Genomic DNA, 24,483 nt, shown 5'->3' with positions numbered 1-24,483 from the left:
ATTTTCTGAGCAGTGGTGGCACATGCCTTTAGTCCCAGCACTCAAGAAGCAGAAACAAGTGGATCTCTGAGTTAGAGGCCAGCCTGGTCTACAGAGCAAGTTCCAGGACAGCCAGGGCTACACAGAGAAACCCTGTATCATAGAGTGATGGCTCAGAAGGTTTTGCAGAGGAATGGTTTCATTTCCAAGCATCCACATGGCTATTAACAGCCATTTGTAACTCAGGTTCCAGAGCATCTGATGTCTTCTTCTGGCCTTCACCGGCAATACATGTACATGGTACATACATGCAGGCAAAACACCCATACACCTAGAATAAAAAAATAAGTCTTTGAAAATAAAATAGGGTCTCACATAGCTCAAGGTGCCCTGAAATGTACTATGTAGCTGAAGAGGACCTCATCCTCTTGCCTACACCTACTGAATGTTGGGATCACAGGTGTATCAACCATCCTGGATTTGTCAGGTGCTAGGGATTGAATTTAGGGCTTTATGCAGGCTAGGCAAGCATTCTACCAATTGAGTTACATCCTCAGTTCTCTAGGCATTTTGGGGGTGGGGGTGTCATCCTGGCTGTTTTAGGGTTCCCTTATTTTGGCTAAAGTCATGTTTTGTTTGGTTTTAATCCTCCCCTCCCCCTCTCCTTCCTTCTAATGCCTATCCTCCCTCTAACGTGTGAGCCCCTGTGTGAGCACGGGTGTGCGAGGCTGAGAGGACAACACTGAGCATCTGTCCTGTCTTAAGACAAGGTCTCCTGGTGTTCACTTCTGTATGTTCACGACTAGCTGGCCTAAGAGCTGAGGTAGCCCCTGCTTTACCTCCTGTCCCCTGTAGGAGCCTGGAATTACAGACCTGTGCTACTGTGTCCAGCTTTATGTCAGTTCTGGGGTTCCAAACTCAGGTCTTCACCCATGTACAGCAAGCACTTTACCTGCCTTGGGGGTCGGTTTGGTCTTCTGATGGAGAGCTTTAGGTCTCCTGTTCTGTTCCACTGTTCAGGAACACCACAGAGGCCATTAGAGACCTGCTAGGCTGCCTCACTGTTGCATTTGCAACCTTCTGCATCCAAGGTCTAAATAAATTACAGTTCCAGTCACTGCCTGGCGGCTGCTTCAAGTTTCTAACACTTTTTTGAGTTAAAGCTGTGGACCTGACCCTTATCTATCTTGAGAGCCTGCTGAGTCCCTTGTACCCCACAGGGGTCTCCTTCCTCCTTCCTTCTGCTCACTGGTGAGTCGAGAGCACATTAAACCTCAGGATTATATTAAACCTCAGCTTGCGTTTTGTTTGCTGCTGCTGACGTTTCTGGTGTGTGAAGCTGTTCATCTTGGTTTGACCCCCTCTTCTCTTCCATCTATGACACTACAAATGTCCTAGAGAATTTCAGTAAGTTTGTGAATGCCTCACTAAAATTTTCTCCTCACCTGGGGCTAAGAATCATTTTTTACATGATTGTCTATAAAGTTTCCCCCTCCATACCCCCAAGATAGGGTTTTTCTGTGTATCTCTGGCTGTCCTGGAACTCACTCTGTAAACCAGGATGGACACAGCAGTTTAAGTATTAGTCCTCATAGGAATTGGGATCTCCATGAGTTCCCCAGAATCTACACATACCTCTCAGCTTTTGGGGGTATTTGATATTTTCTCTATTGAGATTTCCAATCCCTGTGTATCAGTATCGGCCAACTGTCTTCATCCTGAGAATTCCCAAAGCCATAAGCAGTAAAAACAACTCAGAGTTAACCTCCACCAGGGGTTCATGGGATTCCCCAGTGCCTGAAAAGTTCTCTCTTCCACATAGGGCATTTATTGCTAGCCCTTTTCATTTATGAACCTAAATTCTATCATCGTCATCATCATCAAAAATATCTCAGTGAGGACTCTGGTGATTACAGAGTGCTTGTTGCTTTTCCAGAGGACCTGAGCTTAGCTCCCAGAACTCAAGTCAAATAACTCAGAACTGCCTATAACTCAAGTTTCAGGAGATTCTATTCTCTCCTCTGGCCTCTGTAGGTACTCGTACACAGGTCACATGCACACACACACACACAAATAAAAATAAATCTTTTGCAAGAATAAAATACATTTCCTCTGTGAATCCCTACTACCTTCTCTTTTATTTTCAAGATGTATTTGTGTGTGCACGCTCACACTCCAGAAGAGAGTGCTGATGTCCCATCTCCTCATCTCCACCTCGTCTTTGAAGAGGCTTGTTATGTGGGTGCTGGGATTCCAACTCTGAATCCCACGACTGTGCTGTCAGCACTGCTAACTGCTGAGCCATTTCTCCAGCCTTCCATTGCTTTTTCTATAATTGTCTTATATATTTTGGATGCGGTGCACACAAAAAACATTTCGTTAGCTTACATGCTACCACGGACATGATATCCGAAGATTTCGTCTGAGTTCACAATCACTTCTCATTGACCTCACCCTCTCTAGTTTTAAGACAGCAAAATTTAGAAGGATTTAGCCTTCCGTCATCCTATCACAGTCTTGTGGAGGCTAGTTTTCCATTTCTCACATTCTGTAGTTTTTTCCGTCTCCCACTTAAAAACTGCATCTCAGCACGTGACATTTCAGCTGTAGCAGGCAGTGTTATTGGCACAGGTCCAAAGCCCAGCTTGGACTTCTGCTGTAGATCTGTGCTGACACTCTCATCAGGAGGATGAGATTGGAAAGTTATGTAGTTGAGCAAAGAGATGATCCCTAGAGGAGGGGAAAAATGAGATATGGTTTAACAGACAGACAGTCTCTTAGCTGTTAAAATTCCCATTCATCCTTTTACGGTCTGGTTAGGGTAACGCTTCACTCCCCTAGATTTCAACAATCATGCTATTGTTTTCTGTGTACCCTTAAACAAATTACTTAACCCATCCAAACCTCATTTTTCGAGAGAACAAGTTACTAATTCTAGGCTTTTGATTATTAAATCGATGCTTTCCCACCACACCACACCACCTCCCCATGTACAAACCTGCTGTGCGTCTGTTTCTTCTCCACGCTACTTCCTGTTACAGAAATGGCTTCCTGTGCCCTCCTCCTAAGCCCAGCGCAGGGGTTTGACTCACCGACACAGATAAATAAGACGTCACTGCACCAATTAAGATAATAAGTCCACAGGAATTCAGACTCCATGGCACTCTTTGTGTACCACTCAACCTGGGCCAGAAACAGGTTGAGGCAGAGGAGCAAGCAGACAGCTGGGACGAAAAGGAAAGGTGTCACAATCTATCAGCATCTTCTGTCAGCCTTGGCTGCCACCCCCGGCTCCTCTTTCATTTGTAGGGATCATACCCATGGCAGAGATCAAAAGGTTTAAAACTTGGGGATTAGCCAAGATGAGAGAAAGAAGGGATCGTCTGCCTTGGTATAAGACAATTAAGCTGTATGTTCCATGCAATGAGAAATGACAAGGAGATGGTGTGATGTTGAAGAGAAGTAAAGGATAGGAAAGACTACGAAAGCCCCCAGAGACATTCAGTTCCTTGATTGTTTTACCTTGGTGCATTTACTACCTTGCTAGTCCATACCTGAGCAGAAGCTGAGCATGAACACCTTCAGATCCAACTCAGAGGATGCCATTCTTTCTGCAGGGCGGCAAGAGCTAAAGAGCAAGCCAAGGCCAGCAAGCATGCAGAGGCCAGAGATGATGAACAAGGCCCTAGAATACTGGAGATAATCTGCAAAGAGAAGAGGAAAGGCCTGATTCATCCAGTAACTGACATCCTTGAGGAAAGCTGGCGATCCAGGCATAGTGTCATACACCTGTCATCCCAGCATTCAGGATATTGCAACATAACTAGGGAAGTCTGGAACAGCCTGGGATACATAGTAAGTTCCAGGTTAGCTTTGGCTACTTGAGACCTTGTCTCAAACAAACAAACAAACAAACAGGCAACTAATTAAAACCAGATAAAATCTCAAGAGAAGGAACTAGGACAAAAGAAGGTAAAATGGAGTTTGCCATGTAGTATCACGGACACTAATAAGATCCTTTTGACAAAGTCTTCATTATCACTTAAAATTCCTTACCCCCTTCTGAGACAGGGTTTCACCACGCAGCCCAAGCTGACCTTGAATTGCTGACCTTCCTACGCCTGTGCTAGAATTACAGGTACGCACACTACCATACTTGGCTACATGGGTTTTCTTTACTGTGAAGATAGAACCTTTTTTGGTAAATTAAGGGTAATACATGAATATTTCAGTCATGTCAATTAGTTTTATTAAAGGAGTGATTGCCACCACAAACCAGTATAAGACATTTTTTTCTAATTCTAGTTCTAAAAGCAATATATGTTCAATCTGAATATTGTAATGAGCACTAAATCTAACGAAACAAGAAGTTAGCCACATTCTTGATGATTAGACGTAACCGTTAGAATTTTGTTTCATTGTTTTACCTCATTTTATGTCGCTGTTGTTGCTGCTTTTGTTTGACACAGCTCTCGTGTAGCCCAGGCTAGGCTCAAACTTGCTCAGTAAGTAAAGACCCTGGATTCTAGCTTGTCTCTAGCTTTTAGGTGCTGAGTTACAAGTGTGCATCACCATGCCTGATATTTTATTTTTTGAGAAAGGATGTTATTCTAACTTATTGTCTACTGAATTTGGGCCCAACCTAGACAACAGAGTAAGAAAGGCTAGCCTATCTTAGCCTCCCAAGTGCTGGTATGGCTTGTGGCTCATGCCTTTAGTCTCAATACTTGGGAAACAGAGGCAGGTAGATCTCTGTGAATTCAAGGTCAGCCTAGTCTGTAGGACAGCCATGGCTACATAGTGAGACCCTGCCTTAAAACAAACAAACAAACAAAGATTATTTACATTTTGTCCAGGTGAGGTGGTACACACAGGTAATCCTGGCACTTAGGATATAGATTTGGGAGGAACAGACGTTCCAGGTTGTTCTCAACTGCATAGTCAGTTGGAGGCCATAGAAGGCTATTTGAGACCCTATTTTAAAAAGAAGAAAAGAGGGGGAGGAAGAGGAGGAAGAGGAGAAGGAGAAGGAGGAGGAGAAACAGCAGCAGCAGCAGCAGCAGCAGTAGCAGTAAGGTCATGTACTGCTCTAGCAGAGACCAGAGTGTGGTTCCCAGCATCCATGCACAGCTCATAACCATCTAGAGTACCAGTTCCAGCGGATCCAACATCCTCTTCTGGACTTGCTGGCACCTCCACTCATGTATACCAAACATACTTAGTTAAAAATTTGAGGGTTTTTTTTAAAAAAAAAAAATCTGCCATATAAATTTCATTTTGTTCTCTCTAGCCTGCTCCTTATGATAAAAAACATTCATTTTCATTAATACAAATCATAAGCCTAACCATGGAGGTGAATTGCTTTGAGGCTTCCAACAAGTTAGTCACATTAAAAAGAAAATACCTTAAATGTAGCTTATTTTCTAAAGACTGTGGCACTGAAGATGGACAGTGCATGCAGCCTGTGGGGCTGTAGGGAGCCTATAGCTAGGTACAGTTTGCAGTATTTAGCTCTTGACACCTTAATCACCTATCCATGCCTACAGCTGCCTGGCTATAACTAAGGGGACCAAGAGAGGGAACTTGGCCTAAGTTGGATCTATTTGATTATTTGGCTTGGAAATGTCAGTTTCCTCTTGCTTGTGTGAACTGATGAGCTGTAAGGCTAAGCCTGCTGTTGGCACCGACACACTAATAAACAGGAAAACCTGGGCTGTGGAGATAAAAGCAAACATAACCGATGATGAGTGTCAGCTGGACATCAGAGAGCCCCAGAGACTGGGTGGCCTGCTTGTCTTTGTCTGAGAGCCCAGTCCTGAGTCCCCTCACACCCTCTGCACTTCCTGCCCTTGGCAGTTGATGACATTCTCTCTTATCTTTTAGAAAGTTCACCCTTAAGCTTACACTTAACCAATTCACATGGTTTTGGTACTGGGGGCCAGGAAGACAGCAAGATGGCTCAGTGGGTAAAAGCACTTGATGCCAAGCCTGAGAGCCCAGGTTAGATCCCTGGGACTCTTAGGAAAGGAGAAAACCAACTCCAGAAAGTTGCGCTCTGACCGCCACAAGTGTGCTGTGCTGTATGCAAAACCAGACATACACAAATGTAAATAAATGAATGTTTAACACATAGATGTTAACATACATTCAAATGCATGAGTACGCACAGATACATACACACACACACACACACACACACACACACACACAAACACACAAACACACACGAGATTGGTGTTTGAAACAGGTCTGGCTACGTAACCCAGCCTGGTCTCAAACTCACTGTGTTCTTTCATCAGCCTACCAAAGAAGAAGATTGCAGGCATGTGCTGCCATGCTTAACATACATACTTTTTTCCTCCTGAGACAAAATCTCACAATTAAAAAAAAAATAGAATTTTGTATAGTCCAGGCTTTCTCAAACTTACTTCTGATCCTCCATCTCTGCCTTCCGAGTGCTAGGATTATAGGGGTGCCATCCCAGCTGGTTTATGCTTTGCATAAACCTTTGAATGGTAGGCAAACACACTGCCAACTTAACCACATCCTTGCCCTCTACACATTTTGTATATGGCAAGTGAGTACTCTACAATGAGCTTCATCCTCAGCTCTGACTTCAGCTTTTGAAAGGCAGCAAGCTTAGCTGTCACAGTTTCAAAATGGTTAGGACCTCGGGTAGAAAAGGGCCTACCTGTATATGTCAATAAGAAGCCTTGATCTAGAAAGAGGAGTGGTCCAGATATAAGGACAGTCAAGTATCAATCATGTGGGTCACCTGTATCCAAACCTGTTCCAAGATGTTATCTTATAAATGTCAAAAGAATTCTACCTAAAGAATAGTAGCAGCTATTTGGGACAGGAATCATCCCAGGACAGGAAAGAGGACATATACAAAATACCAATAAAAAGGGGTAGTCATAGTCACAACTTGTCTCAGATCCAAAGATCTTAAAGGAAGAAAGTCAGGCCTACAATTGTGGAGCCTGTGACACTGACTTTTGTGGCACTCACAGGGTGGCTTGGGTACGTGGCTCCAGCATAGCTCATGGTTGCATAAGGTCCAGAGTCCTGCTTTGAGTTCAAGGCCATTGTTGGTCACCAGGAACTGCACCCAGTTCAGTGGGGACGTGCAGATCAGCAGCAAGAGACTAAAGGCAGAGAGGCTGCCACAGAGCATCCGGATGTAGGTGTAAGCCTCATTCACACACTGCTGACGCTTCTGGTCTGACATCGACTGTGTGTTGGTAGGAAGGGTAGGCTACAAGGATGAGGGAAATGTTGCCAAAGAAGCTAACTCCAGATCCCTGAGATCTCCTATCTCTCTCTACCACAATATACCCAAGTAGGTTTGATCTGTAGACCGCTTGCCTCTCTCTAAAAGTCAAAATTTCATAGGTGCTCTTTTCCGTGTAGCGCTGTGCTCAAGTCAACCCTTCTTCCTCCCCTCTGGCCTACAAAGTCTCCTCACCCGTTGGTATTTCCGGTCCCCCTTTATTGTGGCGACCTTGGGACTGTAAAAGGTCATGGTCTGTTCCTTCCTTTCCATCTTGGCAGCCAGTTCAACTTTCTAACTGCCACGGAATTTGTCTCAACGCCTCCTCACACGTGCCAGAAGAATCCTGGGTATAGATCCTGTTTCTCTTTCATCATTTTCAGTCTTAGTATACTAGGAAGAAATTATCAGAGAGACAGACACACACACACACACACACACACACACAGAGTGGGGAGGGAGAGTGAGTGTTTAGACTGGTTTCTCTGTATATATAACCTTCTGTCTTTACATGTGTTCAAGGAATCTAACTTGGGTCACCGGGCTCATACAAAGTGATTTTACTTGCTTAGCTCTCTCTTTGTCCTCTCATTTCCTCTCTTCAATATCTTCTGTTTATGGAAAAGCACTCTACCACAGACACACTGCTGACAGGACCCACTATCATGCTGATAACTATTGCCCTGGACAATAAAATCTGATGTGCTGAAAATTATAACTCTTCAAGATGGAGAGGCGGTGCTAGGTTCTACATGAAAGTGCCAGGAGTTTCCCTGGCCCACATCAGCCTAGTCAATGACCTAGTGACACTAGTCGCCTTACACAACTGTCTGTATCTGAGCCTTGCCCGTCACCTCTTAAGAGCTCTACGTCAAAGGTGCAGTGCAGGTGGCATTCTGTTCCTCTGCCACATCACCAGCTCTTGCTTTGCTCACATAAAAACACTGGTTCCTAAATCTGATCTGAATCCACATGCCTGACTATAAGTTTCTGCCAGCCCACCCTCTTCCCAATTCCCATGTTCTATATTTCAGCTGGTGAGAACCACTAGTTCTACATACTAGTATATGCCCATGCTTTAGCGTGTGGACGTCTCTTGTGAATGCAGTATATTTGTTGGAGACATGTATCCACATATGTGTACCTGTGTATGCAGGTACATATGTAAACATGTATATGGAAGCCATAGCTTGAGAAGAGTTGTCTCCTTCAATCACATTGCACCTTATTTTTGAGACAAGGTCTCCCATTAAAACCAGAGCTTGCCAATATGGCTGGCCTGGCCAACCAGGCCTAGGGAGACATGTTTCTCCACACCCCACTGGGATTACAAATTCATACCACTGCTCTAGACTTTGTATGAGAGTGTTGGGTATTGTGTGACAAGCACTTCTTTTCTCAAAGGTTTTATTTTATTTTTATGATATGTATATGTATTTGAATATCTGCATGACAGTGCAGGTATCTCCAGAGACCAGAAGAGAGGATCAGGTATCCTGTGAGCTGCCTAATGTGAATGTTGGGAATTAAACTTGGGTCCTTGGGAAGAGCAGACAGAAGTGCTTCTTTTCTAACTGAGCCATCTCCCCAGCTCCTCTAGTGTAACACAGGCTGACTTCAATCTCATGATCCTCCTGAATGTGCCTCATCCATATTTCCCTACTAGCAGGAACCAACAAAGTCAGCCAAACTTCCTTCTGCCAAAGTACTATTTAACTCTTCCACACCAGTTCAATGTGTGGAGACAGAGTATTTAGTGATGAATGCAAATATGTGACCAGTACATTTCTAGATAACTCACTGAGGTTGGTATAGAGGAGAGAGTTGTTACCACTAACAGGAGTATAGAAAGGTGTACAAGCTATATTTTAAAGGGTTTCCCAGGTCATCAACCTGGAGGATATTTGGAGTGAAGATTTGTCCCAAAACAGGAAGGCACGAAGGGCCTGCGGTTCTTAGGACACTAGCAGTTGGATTCTACAAGGTATGGAATAAAGGTTGCCACTCCGTGTGATGGCCCACACCTGATTTCAGCACTGAGAAGTCACGGGGAGGGTGATCACCATGAGTTTGAAGCTAGTCTGGGCTACAGAGTAAGTTCTAGGCTAGCCTGGACTACAGAAGAAATTCCAGGCCAACCTGAATAAAGAGGGAGATGCTGCCTAAAAATACAAAAATACAAAAACAAAATAAAAACAAACAAACAAAAAACCAACAACAAGACACAATATATTATGCACCACAACTAGATGGTTGTGCTGAGTCTATTGCTCAAGACACGTCACACTCTGGTTATAGGACATAGAACACTGAGAAATTAAGTAGGACCTGACCTCCAAACCTCTGTCCTGCTGGCCAGCTTCCATAAGCCCGCAGGTATATGCAGGCTGCCGGAGGAGAGAAGGGCGTCAACAGTCTTACCCAGCCCTGGATCCTGAGTAGTACACGATCATCCTTGCAGCACCTCTGCTGTCTTTGCAAGCTTGCTCAAATGCAGTCTTGGCACAAGCCACATCATGACAGATAAAATACTAATATTGGTGGAAAAACTGTGTTACCCCTGGCATCCCTGGGAGTCTTTCATGACTGGCATTAAACAAGCACACCATCAAACAGATGATGTTGATGTAATGTGGGATACCAGACCATTTGTGAACAGTGACTAATGTCTTGAATAAAACACTCTACTCATTAAAGGAACAGGTTGGCACCACCCAACCCTCAGGCCTACCCTGAGCACTTACCCCAAAGAGCAGGACACATGACTAGTAAGGACCTTGCTAGGGTCTGTGATGGGTAGAACAAAACACCCATGTAAATCTGGTGACTATGTACACTGTCATTTAGTATACATTGAAAACACTGTCATTGTTTTGAAAAGCAGTCTTGTAAGAAGAAAATATGGAATAACTATTTATTTATCTGTTTATTTCTGAGACAAGGTTTCTCTGTATATCTCTGGCTATCCTGACTCTCTTTAGGCCAGGCCTGAGCTCACAGAGACCTGCCCATCTCTGTCTCCAAACACTGGGATTCAAAGGCATATACCATCACTGCCCATCATGGGATAACATCTTTTTCACTCTGAAAAAGGCAATGTTTTACAAAAACATAAGCTGCAAAGAAATATTTTGTAAATAGGATGACCTTCTGATTAAGAACTTCTATTCACTAGACAACAGTCCCAACAGTATAAACAGGTCATCTACAGAGCAGAGAGCTACCTTACAGTATATATACATACATACATACATACATACATACATAATACATATACGTATACATATATATGTGTGTGTATATATACACATATACATACATACACACACACACACACATATATATATATACACACACATATATATATAATTTTCTGCTAGGATATGTAAAGATTCTTTAGGGTGGAAAAGACCACTCAGCAGTTAGGAGCATGTGCTGTTCTTGCATCAGGCAGCTCACAACCACCTGTAATTCTAGCTTCAGGGAATTTGACACCCTCTTCTGGACACTACAGGAACCTGCTTGCACATGTACATACACATACATACATACATACATACATACACACACACACACATAGTCTTTAACAAAAAAGAATTTTTTTTAACCAGGCACATACCTTTAATATCAGCACTCAGGAGACAGAGGCTAGCAGATCCATGGTTTCAGAATCAATATGGTCTACAAAGAAAGTTCTAGACCAGCCAAGGAAACACAGCACAACTGTGCTGGTGAGATGGCTCAGTTGATAAAGTACCTGCTATGAAAGCTTGATAATCTGAGTTTAGATCCTGGTTCTCTCTTCAAAAAGCCAGAGATGGTGGCATCTGCTTGTAATGACAGCACAGGGGAGCGAAACCAGAAGACCCTGGGTCCACTGGGCTGCCGACCCAGACTACTAGGCACGTTCCAAGACATAGAACGTGACTCAGAAAAGTGGGCAGTGCCGACAGAACACCACCTGTGCTGGACCCCTGACCTCCACACGCATGAAATTATGTCTAGACTTCAGCTAATTTCAATATTTCCTGGGTTTGGGCTTAGGAACTAAAATTAGGAATAAGGTTATTCTGAGAAAAAGCTACTGATTCCTGTGTAGTTGAATTTGTAAACTGGGGGTCTTGTTTTCTACGCACAATATTGTGATGGTTGTATTAAAAAAATACATAAGAATTCTATAATAAAGAAGTGACATCACCACGCTCCCTATCCCCTGTTAAGTGATTCTGTTCTTATTGGCAGCCATTCAAGGGTGTTGTTTGTCTCTTCATTTGTGACAGATAGGCCTTGAACATGCTATGTAGCCAAGGATGAATTTAAACTTCTTTTTAAAAAATTTAACATTTTTTTCAAATTTTTATGTATGTCTATATGAGTGTATGTTAATCGAACTAGGATCAAACTAGATTTTACACACTAAGCTAACATTCTACCAACTGAGTTACAGCCCCATCTCTGCTTTTGTTTGAGACAGGGCCAGGTAACTTCAAATTCCTGCTCTGATCAGCTCTGCCTCTCAAATACTGGGATTACAGACACACATACTTCCATTCCTAGTAAGTTCTCTGACAGGAATATCAAGTCCCTGGAGGTAGCAGGAGTGGGGGTGGGGTGAAGGGATGGGGGTGTTAGGACAAAACATGTGTATCAGGTGTGAGGCCCTAGTCAACCCTTAGAACTGAAACCTATATCATGTCTAACTTTTTTGCATGTGCATATGTGTATGGTGCTTCTCTGTGTGTTTTATGTGTGTGTGAGCATGTGTGTGTGTGTGTGTGTGTGTAGTACATATGCACACACGTGTGCACACAAAGACAGACATGCACTAGGGGATCCTGGAATGCTAAGCACATAGGGTTGTTCTTTCAAGGGAAGGAATATATAGCCTAGAAGTTATCTGCCTAGAAATTACCTAGTGATCTTTGTGCTATCTGTGTGTTGAGAAATTTTCTGGCACACGATCCTTCCAAAGACCTTTATTGTAAATTTATTTCAATCAATCTATAGAACCTATCTTGATGGGCTTTACAAAGAAAAGTTTTAATGTGTTAGGTCTACATTGCACACGCACACACACGCACACACACACACACAGAGAAAGCATATATACACAAGTTTACTCTGTTCTTCAAGGAGATTTATGTCTGCTTTATTGTGCACATGGGATCGAGTTAATTGTCACCAGAATAATTTCCACCAAATTGTGTTATGCCTAAAATAAACCACTTTGGTCAGACTCCTGAAATTTGAACCAACAACTGTGTGCTGAGTCATGTTGAAGCAAACTGTTTTCTTGCCTGCTGCTCATTGCTGCTGGCCGTGAAGATCGCAGAGGCCCTTAGAGAAGGACACCAAGTGTATTGCATTTAAAACACAAAGAATCTTCTCATTTCTGGGTGATTCTTACATTGCCTATCATCACTGAGAAAATGGGAAAATTCATCCTTCAACCTTTGTCTCCATGGTTAGAACTCTAAGTTCTCCCTAAATTGCCAGTTTGCTCCTTTGCTGGCTTAACAATCCTTTATCTTTCTCCACTGGCCTCCTGACACTGTCTGGATAACACAGACTCAAGGAAGATAGCAGGTTTTAATACCTTTCTGTGCAGTTTCTTTAATAAGATTAGTCAGCTACTGCTCCAATGTTGACCTTGTCCAAATCCTGAGCTTGCAAGTTGTTTCATTTCTTCTGAAGTTCTTAGATTGTTGAAAGCTGACAAATTCAAGTCCATAGCATTCCTTTCTAGAATAAGGCAGTGGAATAAAATACAGACGTGGTGCAATGAGCTGTATTCAATCTCAAGGAAGCCAGATGACCTTAAGCATCTCTGAGGGAAAATCCAAGGGGTGCAGACAGACTCCCTGTCAGGGGGTCTACATAGTCACGTCCCCATTCCAGCCCTGTCACTCTCTGGATATATTTCACCTTACTAGAATAATTTCACTTAAAAAATTGATTTGACTCAGGCATGGTACTATACTCCTGTAATCTTAGCTTTCAGGATGTTGAGGCAGGACCATCCTGGGCTGGCTACATAACAATTTCCTGTCTCAAAAACACGACAGCAGAAAAAAAAATGTGTGGGGCTGCACTGTGCTACATGCATTAAGCATTTATTTATTAATTGTCCAATCCAGCTCAGTCAGTCAACAGGGTCTCCAGAACAGAAGTGAGAATTAAAGAAAAAGGCAATTAGACAACACCGTAGCATGACCCCAGCCAGCGAGGCTGATGAGGGGTTTTTTTTCTTCAGTTTGCTTTTATATCATTCTAGGTACATACAAAGAATATGGTCAGTCCTAAGGCATAGGAAAGGTAGTCAAGGAACAAGCAGGGCAATAATCAATTAAACAAACAAGGCAATAAACAAAGTCCCTTGGTCACTGAGTTTATCAGAATGACTAAGACACAAGCAATACAATACACTCCTGGGCTGTGTTCACCTTGAGTCTACTTCCTTGTCCAAGCTTAATGTCCAATTCCTGCCAAATTCCTAGAAGCAGCCCCCAAAGCTCTCCACAATTAATCCTATAACCACTGAATACCCAACCAGCATCCTGAAGGTGCTAGGTGCTGAAAGTGTCTCTGGATGTAGGAGCTTGAGCTGGCTCTTGAGGACCAGCACTTCAGGCTTCTGTCCCCAGTTCCTTCCCCTTACCTGACAGGTGCAGACTAGACCTTTCGAAGATCACATCTAGCTCTTAACGTTTAAGAAGTTCAAATATTTCCCTTAAATTACTAATATTTTTAAGTATGTATTTATGTGTGTGTGAGTGTGACTCTCCATTTATATGTGTACCACATGTGGGCAGGTTTTTAAGAGGCCAGAAGAGGGTGTCAGATGCTCTGGAATGGGATATTGAGGTAGTTGTGAACCCCGTGATGTGGGTGATGGGAACTAAACCCAGGGCATCTGAGTGAGTGAGGTCAGGGGAGCCACTTGTCCCTCCTTCCCATTGCTGAGGTTACAGATGTGAGTGGCCAGGCCAAGTTCTCTTACCTACCGAGCTGCCCTTCCAGCCTCGTTGATACTGCTTTTTGGGGTGAGAAGAGATCTTCTGTTCCCTTAGTTTGTGCACACATACAATAAAGAGTAAATGAAGTTTTCACACATACAGACTGTGTTGGTTTGAGTTGAGAAGAGTGGTGTTTCTCCCTGAGTCTTTGTGAAGACAACACTAAGTTCTGACCAGTGGTCTAATGTGGCTCTAGCTCTGCCAGGTTCCTGAAAACATTCTTAGGGCAGGGACAGCCAGAGCCTCAGTCCTGACCTCTAAAGAACACAGTGTACTGTGGAACTGTGCATCACTGCCCTGGAGCCATTTTGACCTGGTGTAGGCCCTCTTGTCCTGAACACTCTGCCATCTCTTTCCAAATCTCTTCTCAGGGGAAGGATGCATAAGACCGTGTGTGTGTGTGTGTGTGTGTGTGTGTGTGTGTGTGTGTCCCACATGAGGGAAAAGTCTAATAGGGGAAGTATAACACAGAATATTTTTAAGTGAGGAGAGGTGAACTAGGGACAGAGCTGTGCGGGTAAAGTGCATGCTTGTGTAAGCGTGGAGACCTGAGTTCGGATCCCCAGGACTGATATTGAAAAGCTTGATCTGGCCACTCACACCTGTAACCTCAGCAATGGGAAGCAGGGACAAGTGGCTCCCCTGAGCTCACTCACTCAGTCTGGCCAGGTTCAGCAAAAAACAAAGCAAAGAGCCACTGAGGAAGAAGGGACAGAGCGTGAACGTCTGGACTCTACGCACATGTGCAGGTGTGCACACATGCAATAATCCACAACATGCACACACTTCACACACAGAGGAAACTGCCAGACAAAGAAAGAAATCCACAAGAAACACTAAGGGCAGCTGGGAAGAGGTGATCAGTACAACATTCCCCTAGCCTAGCATTCACAGGCCAGCGGTTTGATTCCCAGCATTGACAAGAACAAAATGGCATTTCACATAAAAGTTACTTTAAAAAAAATAGGTTATTTTCTATATTTATTTTTATTTTATGTACATTGGTGTTTTTACCTGTATGTATGCCTGTGTGAGGGTGTTGGGTTCCCTGGAACTGGGGTACAGTGGGTGCTGTAATTGAACCAAGTCCTTGGGAAGAAAGGCCACTGCTCTTCACACACGCACGTGCACACACACATGCACACACACCAAAACAGATCAGTGAAATGTGCTATTTGGAAATTGTTTTTCTGTTTTGTGTAGGTGTGCATGAGCCTCTCCATCCATCCACCATGAGTCCCAGGGCTTGAACTCAGGCTTCAGGCTCAGCAGCCAATACCTTGGCCCACTGAGCCATCTCACCAGCTCTGTAAACTGCCACAGCACTACCTCACTGGTTTTCTGAAGCCAAATCCTTCGGAATGGCCACAGGACAGAAGGTCTCACAGAAGATCTATGCTATAGATATCTAGAAGCTGGTGCTGGGCTGTTAGTCAAAAGGGAGGAGGTAAGAGAATTTAGGCACCAGAGGATGAGAGGAAAGTAACCAGTGACTGACAAAGCTTCCAGGCCAGCTAGAAAATCCCGGTGAGCAGCAAGGGCAGGGTTGACTGATTTCCTACATTCCATCCTCGGGTTTTGTTTCAATGTTGCCACACCTTCTCTTGGGGTAGCAGGCAGGTGGTTCCAGGCAGGTGGTTCCAGTGGTTGAAGGCCAGGGCCTGCGCATGCGCCTGCGGGCACTGGAAAAGCTAGTTGCGGTTTCCAATTTGCAGCAAGGTGGGGATGAAAGGGAGTGCAGTTCTCCAAACAGAAGAACAGAAACCTCAAACAGCTAACACTGAAAAGCCGCAAGGTGTGCTGCAGACACTAAGAATCCTGAGGCAGGAGGATTTCACATTTCAGGCCAGCTTTGTCTGTGTAGTAAAGTAAGATCTTTTGTTTAGAAAGGAAGAAATGGGGGGGGGGGGGGGGGAAGGAGGGAGCAAGGGAGAAGGGGCCAAATAAATAGCTCACCAGTTAAAAGTGCTGGCTGCGCTTCCAGAAGACCTGGTCTGGCTCCCAGCACCCTGGAGCGGTTACTGTGGCTCAGAACTGCATGTAACTCCAGTTCCAGGGTACCCAACACCCTCCTCTGGCCTCCAAGGGCACCTGTATTCATGTGGCACACACATATACACATAAGTAAAACAAATACTATTTAAAAAGACAGAAAGAAGACAAAAGGCAGATGAAATTAAAATGTGTAGATGGCACATATTTACACGTTAAAAAATAAAAAAATATCTGAAAGGTTCTATGAGGAGGGTCCCCTCCCCTGCTAGGCAGGCTTCGCCTCTTAGTACCCACCCCTGCAGAAGCAGTCAGCATTCACAGTTACACACACCTGCTTCCAGAGACTGCATAGACAGAGCACTAGATGCCATGTTTTCCTTCCTTTGAGTAGCATTTTTCTTTGTAAAGTCTGGTAGGAGTTTCCCTACTGTTTCTTTCAGAGGGCCTTGGTCAGTGCCAGCCCTGCCAGATGTTCACTTGGTGCATCCTCAGGACAAGGCTAAGGGCATTGCCCATGTCATCTGATGACATTTTCAAGTTTCCAAGGCTGCTCTTGATTCACTTATTTTTAATTTTTCTTAAGAATAGAGGGCACTGCCAGGCCAGGCATGCTATAATAGCGCTCACATTTAATCCCAATACTGGGGAGACAGATGCAGGTGGAGCTCTATGAGTTTAAGGTCAACCCAGTGACTTCCAGTCCAGCTAGAGTTTCATAGTGAGACTGTGTCTCAAAATAAACAAACAAAAACCACAAAACAAAATGAAAATTAAACAAAAACAAAAATGGACATTTTTACTTACCTTTGATTCATGAGATATTTCATGTCTCATGATCCAAGAGCCATCTTACATCTGAAAGACTTTCAATCTAGTGCAGATTAAGAAAGTAGACTGCTGGGGTATATCATGGTTTTAACAGAATAGAACTTTAGGGCCTGAAGATAGTATATAAATATTATCATACAGAAGAAGAAACTAGGAGTTTTGCTATGAGTGTGTGAGGCCAATGGTGTTATGTCTCCCTGGAGCTGGAGTTACAGGAGGTTTTGAGCCACCAAATATCGGTGCTAGGAATCAAACCTAGGTCCTCTGCTAGAGCACGAAGCAGTCTTAATCACTGAGCCATCTCTTTGGCCCTGGCCTACACTGTAACTGGGCAGTCACACAATCTCCTAGCTCCATGACCAGCACTGTAACTGGGCAGTCACACAATCTCCTAGCTCCATGACCAACACTGTAACTGGGCAGTCACACAATCTCCTAGCTCCATGACCAGCACTGTAACTGGGCAGTCACACAATCTCCTAGCTCCATGACCAACACTGTAACTGGGCAGTCACACAGTCGGCATTTTGCTAGTCGAACTTTTCTTTGCTAAGTGCCTCTTACCAACTTCCAGCTAAGCCAAAATTTTAATCAGTGGGAAGGTGCAGTCAAGTAGAAAGTATATAAATAGAGATGTTTGTCCACTTGATATTAAATGGAACATTGGAACCAGGGCATGACAGTACCACACAATCACAGTGTCCACTACTAGCTGAACCATAAAATCAAATAAGGTTGTCTAAGCCAGTCCTGCTGAGTCATAGCACTGATCACGTACGGGCTGCCATCTGGCAGCAGGGGTGGGCAAGGTCTGTTTAGTCAGGGTGATGGCCCTGTAGTCTCAGCTGCACTGCCATTAAAACACAGAGTTATTTCAAGACCAACTGGCTGAGATCAGTCTTAGAAACATTTCTTCCGATGACAGTCATTATCAGAAGTTGAGATAATTCTTCTTTAAATACATCCCCACACACTGATACATTGTATTCTTTTTTGAGGATCCGTCTTAACAGCCAAGGAGGAATAACCAGTAACTCAAAGAATCCAACTAGCCTCATTTCTCTGCACAGAAAAATAATGTTTTCAAACATAGGAATGAAGTTCTCTTCATGTGCCTCAGCATGGTCTCTGTGCTGCCTGGGGATACCTATTCCTTTCAAATCTTCAGAATCCAGCTTCCATGGCAACCCCCCAAGATGAATATTACAGGATTCTACCCACCTTTGAATTCCTGCAAAAGGGGACACTGTTCCGGGTATGTTTTTTGATTGTCAAAAGTGTCAACATCCGGACTGAGTGGTTAAATGCCCAGTGAACAAGCCTGAGGAGCAGAGTTCAGATCTCCAAAAACCATGTAAATCTTGAGTAGTTATGGTGGTCCACCTGTAATACCAACCTCAGAAGGGATCCCAGAGCAAACTGGCTAGTGAGACCAGCCATACTGATGGACTCTGGCTTTGACTGAGAGACCCTGCCTCGATGAGTGAGGTAGAGGAGGGGTCACCATGACTGTGGACATCATCTGACTCCCACATCAGTGCACATCCACACATGTGTGCTCATACACACTAATAGAGAGCCTTGCTCAGCTGCTAGTGGTTAACACAGAAAGGAATGTCTGTTGAGACAGCCTGCCTTCCAAGGTCGCCTGTCTTGCCTCGGACAAACAATTTAAGGAAGGAGAGACTTGTCACTTCTTTAAAGTTGCAACAATTTTATTTCCAAGCTCCTCCGGTCACTTCTATAAAGGATCACAGGCAGTTGTGCCCCTAGAAGACCTCTCAGTTACCCTGACTGTGAGCACAAATAAACACGGTGTATGTGTTGAAGGTCGGAGTGTCTTTCAACAGACTGAACAAGCCACAGACAGCAAACCAGTAGGCAGCGAGCATTCATGGTCTCTGCATCAGTTCCTGCTGCCAGGTCTACCCCAAATTCCCTGAGTGACGATAACTTGAGATACAGACTTAAGAAAATACACCTTTTCTTCTTCAAGTTGCTTTTGGTCTTGGTGCTCACAGCAACAGAAAGCAAACTAGGACACTTGACTGTGTAACACTGGATTTTTTTCCTGACAGTACTGTATGGCCATTAAATCTGCAAACTGAGGAGCTGGAGAAACAGTGGTTAAGAGCACTTGCTGTTCTCACAGAACACATGGGTTCTGCTTTGAGCATCCACGTTGTGGCTTACAATGTCTGTAACTATAGTCTGATGCCTTCTCTCCTCTGTGGACACCAAGCATGTACACAATGCACTTAGATATATTCAGGTAAATATTTATATACATTAGAAAATAATAATTTTGGAGTCTGAGCCAGGCACGGGGAGGGGGCAAATTTTATAATCCTAGCTATGCAAGATAGGAGGAGAGACAGGAGGACCACAAGTGTTGTATTGGCCTGGGTTACATAGTGAGACACTGTCTCAAAAACAAAAAACCTTCTAGTGCAGGAAAATGACTCAACCAGATGTATAATCTAGAAAAAGAAAACTCTGGCAATGGTGCAATGAGTTGAAATATTAAAATGAGCTGGGAATTGGCACAGTTGGTAGAGGTCTGGATTCGTATGCATTAAACCCTCGATTTGATCCCTAGAAGCACATGCATGGGGTTTGGTGATGCACACCTGTAATCCTGAACAAGAGAAAGGAGGATCAGAAGTTCAAGGTCACCCTTAGCCACAAGTTTGAGTCAAGTGTTCGATACATGAATAATAAAAAGAGACCTTGCAAAGATCTTTTCTTGCCTTCTTGATTTCCTCTTCTGACCTCACTCAGTCTACCAAGTTATTGTAATTCTCAGAGTAAGTTCTGCACATGTAAAACAGAAATAGCATGAAATTTGAACATTTATGAGACAAAATAAGATAACATCATAGTCATAGTTGTTTTGTTATTTTGGATTTTTTTGTTTGGGGTTTTTTGTTTATTTTGTTTTTAGTTAATATCTCACTATATAACTCTGGCTGACCTGGAACTCACTATATAAACCAGGATGATTTCCAGTTCACAGAGACTCACCTGCCTCTGCCTTTCCTAGTGCTAGTATTAAAGTCCTGAACCAGGGTGGGGAATGGCGCAGACCTTTAATCCCAGCACTTGGGAAGCAGAGGCAAGTGAATTTCTGTGGGTTCAAAGCCAGTCTGGTCTACAGCGCTTGTTTCAAGACAGCCAGAGCTACATAAATAAATCTTGTCTCAAAAGAAAAAAACTTGAACCATTTCCAGTCTCATGATTAATTTTGTAAACCTTGTTAAATTTAGAATCATGTAGAAGACACACTTCCAGTTCTGCCCATGAGGGCATTTCCAGCTTCAATGAGGTGGCAAAACCTACTGTCTTTGTCTTAGTTCTATTGTTATGAAGAGACACTATGACCTCAGCAACTCTTATAAAGGAAAGTATTTGTAAGATGGGGCCTTGCTTACAGTTTCAAAGGTTTAATTCATTATCATCATGGCAGGAAGCACGGTGGCTCACATGGTGTTAGAGCAGTAACTGAGACCTACATCCTGATCCTTGAGCAGGAGGAAAGAGAAAGAGAGGAGGAGGAGAGAGGAGGGTGGGGAAAGGAGAGAAAAGGGAGGGAAAGAGAGGGGAAGGGAGAGAAGAGAGACTGGGTCTTTGAAATCTCGAAGCCCACTCCCAATGACGCACTTCCTCCAGCAAGGCCACACCTCCAAATTCTTGTAATCCTTTGAAACAGATACACTCCCTGGTGACCAAGCATTCAAATATATGAGGCTATGGGGGCCATTCCTATCCAAACCACAATACCCACCCACAATGTAGGTGGCACCTCTCACTGGCTGGGGGTCCTAGACTGAACAGGGAGAAGAAAGCAAGGTGAGCATCAGCAAGCACCTCCTTCATCTTCATCCTGATTGTAGACTCAGTGAGACTGACTGACCACCCGGGCTCCTGCTGCACGCTTTTCCCTGTCTGATGGACTGTCAAAAAAAAAAAAAAAAAAAAGTCAAATTGTCTCAAACTGTCAGCCAAAACAAACCCTCCCTTCCTAAGTTGCTTTTGTTGTCGTTGTTGTTAACTTTTTGTTTGTTTGTCTGTTTGTTTGAGACAGGGTTTCTCTGTGTAACCCTGGCTGTCCTGGAACTCATGCTGTAGACCAGACTGGCCTGGAACTCAGTGATCTGACTGTTCTGCTTCCTGAGTGCTGGGATTAAAGGCGTGCGCCACCATGGCCTGGCTCCTAAATTGCTCTTGCCAAATGGTTTATCACAACAACAAGACAAGTAAGACACGTATCTAGTAGACAGTGAGTGACTTGGTAATTTTCTACTTCAGTCTCGGTCCATGATCCAGCTTCATCCCTTCTCATGTACTATTTTTTCCCTAGCCGGATGCAGCAGTTGCCTCCCCACACACTCCATAGCCTCCACTTTGGTTTGTCCATATTACTCATCCAACACACACTCATAAAATGTCTGCTGTGTGCCAGGCTCTTCTGGGACCTTCGATCCTTGAGTGAGCACATTATTGTTTCTCCTTGACAGATGCCTCCCTCCACAGGCTGCCCTCTTCTCTACACACTGAGTCAGGCTGGGCTTGGAAATCTGACACTAGTGCTTCCTTCATGCGTTCACTGGACAAACACAGCTGAACACTTCCTGCCTGCAGAGTCCTGGCTTAAGCAGCAAGGGCACACTGGTCTCATTCATCCTGTGGTCTGATGAGGACGTGGACAAGCAAAGGGACCAAAAGGAACCTTGTAGAGCAATGGAGAAGAGGCAGGCAATGTTTACACAGCCCTTATGCTCACAGCACGCATGCACGGTGACTCTGCTTCCTTGGAGGGTATCAGCCAGGATGCTAGCCTCCCTGAGCCCTGTTACCCCAAGAATGTAGTGAGTCACCATTTCATCATCTGTTCTATAATCACAGTGTACTTGCTGAAATGCTCTAGGACTAGGGTCTCCACTACCACCATGGCTGGCAGAGTAGTCATCCGTGGGAAGCAAGAAGGTAGTTCAGTTCAACATGACTAAGTAGCGGTGCTGGTTCAAACTCCAGGAGTCTGACATCAGGTAGTTTGTTTTAGGTATATTTAAGCACAGCACATTTGGTGAAAACTTTCCTGGTGATAATTAACTCAATCCCATGTGCACAAAAAAAGGAGACATCTCCTTGAGGAACAATGTAAGCTAAATACAGAAGCACATGTGACACCTTCCATAGAGATGGGCTCTACAGATTGAGGAAAACATGCTCACATAAGGGTCTGGGGAAGACCCAGTGTGTGGTCTCAGCCACATGGATAGGACAAAGGTCACCAGGATATTAACTACCTCTGCTTTCAGGCTTCTGGCCAGATAACAGGCATCCCTTCTTTTGAAGGCATCCTGTGAGCATTCAACACTTACCTGTGAGCACAAGGCCCGCCATGATTCAGACACTCTAGGATAACTCATAAAGGATAACTACACGCTGAAAATAAAAACATATTTAGGGAGGAGGAATACAATGAGTGCAGAACATGCCCCTAAGCACCTTTTTTAAAAATAAAAAAAAAATTAAGTATATGTGTGTGCACATATGTGCATATGCCACCACATGCATGTGAAGGTCAGAGAACAACTTCTGGGAGTCTGTTCTTTCTTTCAACCATGTGGGCCCTGGGGCCCTGGTAGGACTCGGATCATCTGACTTCAGGGCAAACGCTTTTGTCTACTGTGCTATCCCAGAGGTCCAACACTGCAATCATTGTTACGGTACATGATTAACAATGACATATGTAGTATACAGTGTGTAATATTTGGTTGTTTTCTGTAGTTTTCATTTATTAGAGGCAGCTAGTTAAATGAATTAATTTTGTATATAGCTCTGAAATGTGAGCAGGAGAGAGAGAGAGAGAGAGAGAGAGAGAGAGAGAGAGCTTCACTATTAGATAATATGTCCAGATAATTGCCTCAAAATTAGAGGCTAAATTTTGACTAGGAAAATCTTTTACAAGGGATGTAACCTTTGGAGTGGCTCCTAAAAGTGCTAGTTAGCTAGACAGGACAAGGGAGCTTGTGGAAAGAGAGCAAGGCCCAGAGAGTGAACGGAGATGCATGTTGAACATGGGGTTTGGGGGAGTCACCATAGCAGCCCTCACTGGTAGGCTTTCTACCACAGTCCTCGCAGGGAACCTTTACTTTGCACGGCACTCTGCCATCTATTTGAAGGTCTAAAGGAAATTTCCTCTCATACCCGGCTAAGATTCCCATTCCAGATTCCGTTATTATTAGAGCACCTATGCTATGCCACTGTGTCAAGTTGACATAAAACTAGCCAGCACATCTGTCCATTTTGTCTAATTTTGGAAAAGGGGGCAGGATCTCTAGATATTGTCCTGGCTGTCCTCAAACTAAGATCCTTCTGCTTCCCAAGTGCTAGGATTAAAGATGTGCACCACCAGCCAGTCTCCTATCCATTTGTCTGTCTTCCCTTGAGTAAAAGCTGTCGGGGCTGGGACAATGACAGTGGTTCAGAGTGTATACTGCTCCTGTAGAGGATTGGAATCCGGTTCTCAGCAGCCACAGTAGGTGTGAATGTTTATTCATTCACATTTTTGCTGCTATCTCCATGCTAGATTTTGGACGTTTGTTTGCATTACCTTAAAAAAAATTACAATTCAGGAACTTTCTGACTACCTGATGTACTAGTAAGAGAGAGGGTAATTGAAAAGTTATGAATGGCCGGGCGTGGTGGCACACGCCTTTAATCCCAGCACTTGGGAGGCAGAGGCAGGCGGGTTTCTGAGTTCGAGGCCAGCCTGGTCTACAGAGTGAGTTCCAGGATAGCCAGGGCTACACAGAGAAACCCTGTCTCAAAAAATAAAATAAAATAAAATAAAATAAAATACTCCATTCATAACTTTTCTTTTCTTTTTTTTTTTTTTTTTTTTTTTTTTTTGGTTTTTCGAGACAGGGTTTCTCTGTGTAGTCCTGGCTGTCCTGGAATTCACTCTGTAGACCAGGCTGGCCTCGAACTCAGAAATCCGCCTGCCTCTGCCTCCCAAGTGCTGGGGTTAAAGGCAGGCGCCACCACCACCCGGCAAGAGATGAATGGAGTATTTTCTCAAGAAACTCTAAGTACTTTGCTTAGTAATTTTCACTTCTTCTGTTGAGTGCAGCTCATAGTCCCTGTGACTCAAGTGATTTTTCTCCTCAGGTGAAGGTAATGTGTCTCATGACAAAAGTGACTTGGCACTCACCATCGTCGTCGTCGTCTTCTTCTTCTTCTTCTGTTTGTTTTGTTTTTCGAGACAGGGTTTCTTTGTGTAGCCCCTGGCTTTCCCTGAAATCACTCTGTAGATCAGGCTGGCCTTGAACTCAGAAATCTGCCTGCCTCTGCCTCCCAAGTGCTGGGATTAAAGGCGTGCGCCAC

At 44.0% G+C, this 24,483-nt stretch overlaps 1 protein-coding gene and 1 long non-coding RNA gene across 6 annotated transcripts in view; one reads left to right on the top strand and one right to left on the bottom strand.

Annotated features, from left to right (window-relative positions):
• The window catches only part of LOC143439310 (uncharacterized), a 47,744-nt gene extending 31,877 nt beyond the window's left edge, over window positions 1-15,867 (top strand). Inside the window, exon 3 of the long non-coding RNA XR_013107608.1 lies at window positions 15,472-15,867. This is a non-coding gene — a long non-coding RNA (uncharacterized LOC143439310). The remainder of the gene's footprint in view (window positions 1-15,471) is intronic.
• Tmem202 (transmembrane protein 202) lies at window positions 1,859-23,841 on the bottom strand. 5 transcript variants are annotated; one of them, XM_076925498.1, is made up of 6 exons: window positions 17,540-23,841; window positions 16,225-17,407; window positions 15,867-15,941; window positions 3,534-3,683; window positions 3,072-3,203; window positions 2,189-2,709 (listed from the first exon to the last, which is right to left on the bottom strand). In XM_076925498.1, the coding sequence occupies exons 2-6, from the start codon at window positions 16,388-16,390 to the stop codon at window positions 2,489-2,491; spliced, it is 744 nt and encodes a 247-aa protein (XP_076781613.1). In that variant the 5' UTR covers window positions 16,391-17,407; window positions 17,540-23,841; the 3' UTR covers window positions 2,189-2,488. The 5 variants fall into 5 exon arrangements, 4 of the variants coding, with proteins under 4 accessions (XP_076781611.1, XP_076781614.1, XP_076781613.1 ...); XM_076925496.1 differs by lacking the exons at window positions 15,867-15,941; window positions 16,225-17,407; window positions 17,540-23,841 and adding exons at window positions 6,991-7,237; window positions 7,448-7,529 and having other exon boundaries at window positions 1,859-2,709; XM_076925497.1 differs by lacking the exon at window positions 17,540-23,841 and having other exon boundaries at window positions 16,225-17,521.
• Window positions 23,842-24,483: the final 642 nt, after the last annotated feature.

The sequence above is a fragment of the Arvicanthis niloticus genome, chromosome 26 (assembly GCF_011762505.2).
Source record: "Arvicanthis niloticus isolate mArvNil1 chromosome 26, mArvNil1.pat.X, whole genome shotgun sequence".
In the NCBI taxonomy this organism is placed as follows: domain Eukaryota; kingdom Metazoa; phylum Chordata; class Mammalia; order Rodentia; family Muridae; genus Arvicanthis; species Arvicanthis niloticus.
Note: the sequence above shows the minus strand (reverse complement) of the source record. Positions and strands in the feature narration are given on the sequence as shown.